The 2,523-nt window shown below is 48.5% G+C and overlaps 1 protein-coding gene across 1 annotated transcript in view; it reads right to left on the bottom strand.

Moving 5' to 3' along the window:
* The window catches only part of KIF17 (kinesin family member 17), a 24,439-nt gene that overhangs the window by 15,184 nt on the left and 6,732 nt on the right, over nucleotides 1-2,523 (bottom strand). The window contains 3 exon segments of the mRNA XM_031062968.1: nucleotides 1-25; nucleotides 801-947; nucleotides 2,389-2,522. The exon segment at nucleotides 1-25 is cut by the window's left edge and continues 86 nt beyond it. Coding sequence (XP_030918828.1) covers nucleotides 1-25; nucleotides 801-947; nucleotides 2,389-2,522 — 306 coding nt within the window.

Below are 2,523 nucleotides of genomic sequence, written 5' to 3'. Positions count from 1 at the left end.
GCAGGAACTTGGTGTTCTCAGCACTCTGCAGAGCCAGGGAGGAGTGGGGCTGAGGCTGCACAGCCCAGGGAGCCCCTTCCACAGCTGGGTGCCCACCACCCTTCAGCACCTCATCCAACCCCCCTGGCCATTCACTCCAGGTGGAACCACTCAGCACACACTGCACAGGACTCCTGGTTCTTCCACACCTCAAGCTCACAGTGTCATCTGGCATGAGGGGGCAGTTCATCTCTGTGACTATGCACAGCCCTCAGCTTAAGGATGAGGTGCAGTGTAGCCTCATTTCTCCTCATAGAGAAAAGCAAGGCACAATTCTTCCTAAGAATATTTCTGGGTTTCACATTCTCTGAACCTCAGAGAAAGGAAAAACAATTCTTATCTTTTGCTGTGCCTTGTTTGTGCCAAAGGAGAATGCAATATGGAGATTGTTTACCCACAGTGATGGGGTTTTGTTTCCTTGGCCTGTCAGGGCCAGGTGTGTGTGTGTGTGTAAGGATTGTCACTGACAGTCACGAGATTCTGTGCAGTGTGTGCAGAGTTGAGTGCTTGGCAGATTCAGCTTAGATGTAATGTAATATAGTATAGAATAATATAGTGTAATAAAGTAATTAATTAGCCTTCTGATGTCAATGCAGTCAGATGCATCATTTCTCTCCCCTCGCTGAGGTGCCTGAAAATACCATAGAGCAGTGCACCCCAAACCTGTCCCCATTCCCACTTCATGCCATCAGCACTCACTTCTTGGCACAGGACACCAAAGTCTTTCTAGAAAACCTTACCAAGATCTCTTTCACACCCACCTGTGCACTCTCAAAGATGTGTTCAAAGGCCCTGGGAATGATCCCTTTCTGTGAGGCTGAATCTGCAACTCCCTGCATGGTGAAGGACTTCCCACTGCCAGTCTGGCCATAGGCAAAGATGCTGCCATTGTAGCATTCCATGACACCCTGGAAATGGGGGAAAACCAGAGAAAACAGTCATCATCTTTGCCTAACTGGAAACACATTGTCCAGATTCATTGCCACCCCCTCAAAAGGTGTTTTAAAGGAAGAGCTGGAAGTAAACATCAAATGGCTGCTTAATCTTCACACGTCATCAGAGTATAGCAATTACAAAATTAGCATATAAATCAATGTTTTTCTCTCAAAACAAGGAATCTGGAAGCAGTGCAGGTGTTGAAAAGCAGTTGACAACACCAACACTTAGCAAACTATAATATTTTTGCCACAGGGCACAAAAATCTTATGAGATTCAAAGAGACAACTAGAACAATAGTTGGTTGTGGGGTGGCCAAGGGGATGGTCTCTAGCTTTGAATAATTTTTGCTTGGCAAGCTGTTCACTGTCACTTCTCCCTATTTCAGAGAAGTGTGGTAGGAAGAAAAAATAACTGGACTTCTTAAGGTTTAAATAAGAAAAAATAATCTATTATTCCAATATCTACTGTGTCTAGCCCTGCCTGTTCTCATGATTAGGAACTTCCATCTTAAAACCATCATGAGCCATTTGATCCATGTTACTTCTTCTAACAAAACTTTTTTGGGGGGGAGGTTGGTCTTTTTTTGCTTAACACGTTTGTTTTTCACCTCAGCTGTTTCCTGTGCTGATCTGCTAACAAGGAAACAAAGGGATCCCCTATCCTTTTGCCAGTCGAATCCAGGCTGAGGTTCCCCATCTTCTCTAAGGTTTCTCACTTGACAGTAAAAATGTCTCTAAAGTCCTCAGTTTTATACCACAGCAACTGTGGCTGCCCCTGGATCCCTGGAAGTGTCCAAGGCCAGGCTGGACAGGGCTTGGAGCAGCCTGGGACAGTGGAAGGTGTCCCTGCCCATGGCAAAGGTGGGATGGGATGAGGTCCCTTCCCACCCAAACCATTCTGGGATTCTATGATATAAACAACCACCTAAAACAATTAAATGTAACTCTCTCCTTGGCGCCCTGCTGGCTGCTAGCAAAGTTTTGTTTCTTCCCAATTTCTCAGACTGTTGCTGGGACACTGTCTGCTCTCCTCTGCTGCCCAGGCTTGTAGCTAAGCCTCTTGAAGTACTGGACAGGGCTTTCTGCCCATAAATTGGGAACCCCAAATGGTTTACGTTGGAGGGACCTTAAAGTTCATCTTGTTGCACCACTCTGCCATGGGCAGGGGAAGGTCAAGTGCATCCTGCTTCACTTAGGGATCACCTGGAAAACCCCTCAGCCCCTGTCCCGAGCTATGTATTCACAGAACATGCTCAGCTGCAAGGAACCCACAAGGATCAGAGTCCAACTCCTGGCCCTGCACAGATACCCCAACATTCCCACCCACCTGTGCCTGAGAGCATTGTCCAAGCGCTCCTGGAACTCATTGTGGTGCCCAAAACTGCGCGGGCTGCCCTGGGTGCCCACTGACCTCCACCAGGGGGTAGGCGATCTCGCTGTAGATGTGCTCGGTGCTGTGCTCCCCGCTGAACGCCCCATCGAAGGAGAACTGCCGGGGGGGCTCGGCGGGGCCCGCGGGGTTCCGCACCAGGCACCGGCCCCGTGA

Source organism: Geospiza fortis, unplaced genomic scaffold, assembly GCF_000277835.1.
Source record: "Geospiza fortis unplaced genomic scaffold, GeoFor_1.0 scaffold4, whole genome shotgun sequence".
Taxonomy (NCBI): Eukaryota; Metazoa; Chordata; class Aves; order Passeriformes; family Thraupidae; genus Geospiza; species Geospiza fortis.
Note: the sequence above shows the minus strand (reverse complement) of the source record. Positions and strands in the feature narration are given on the sequence as shown.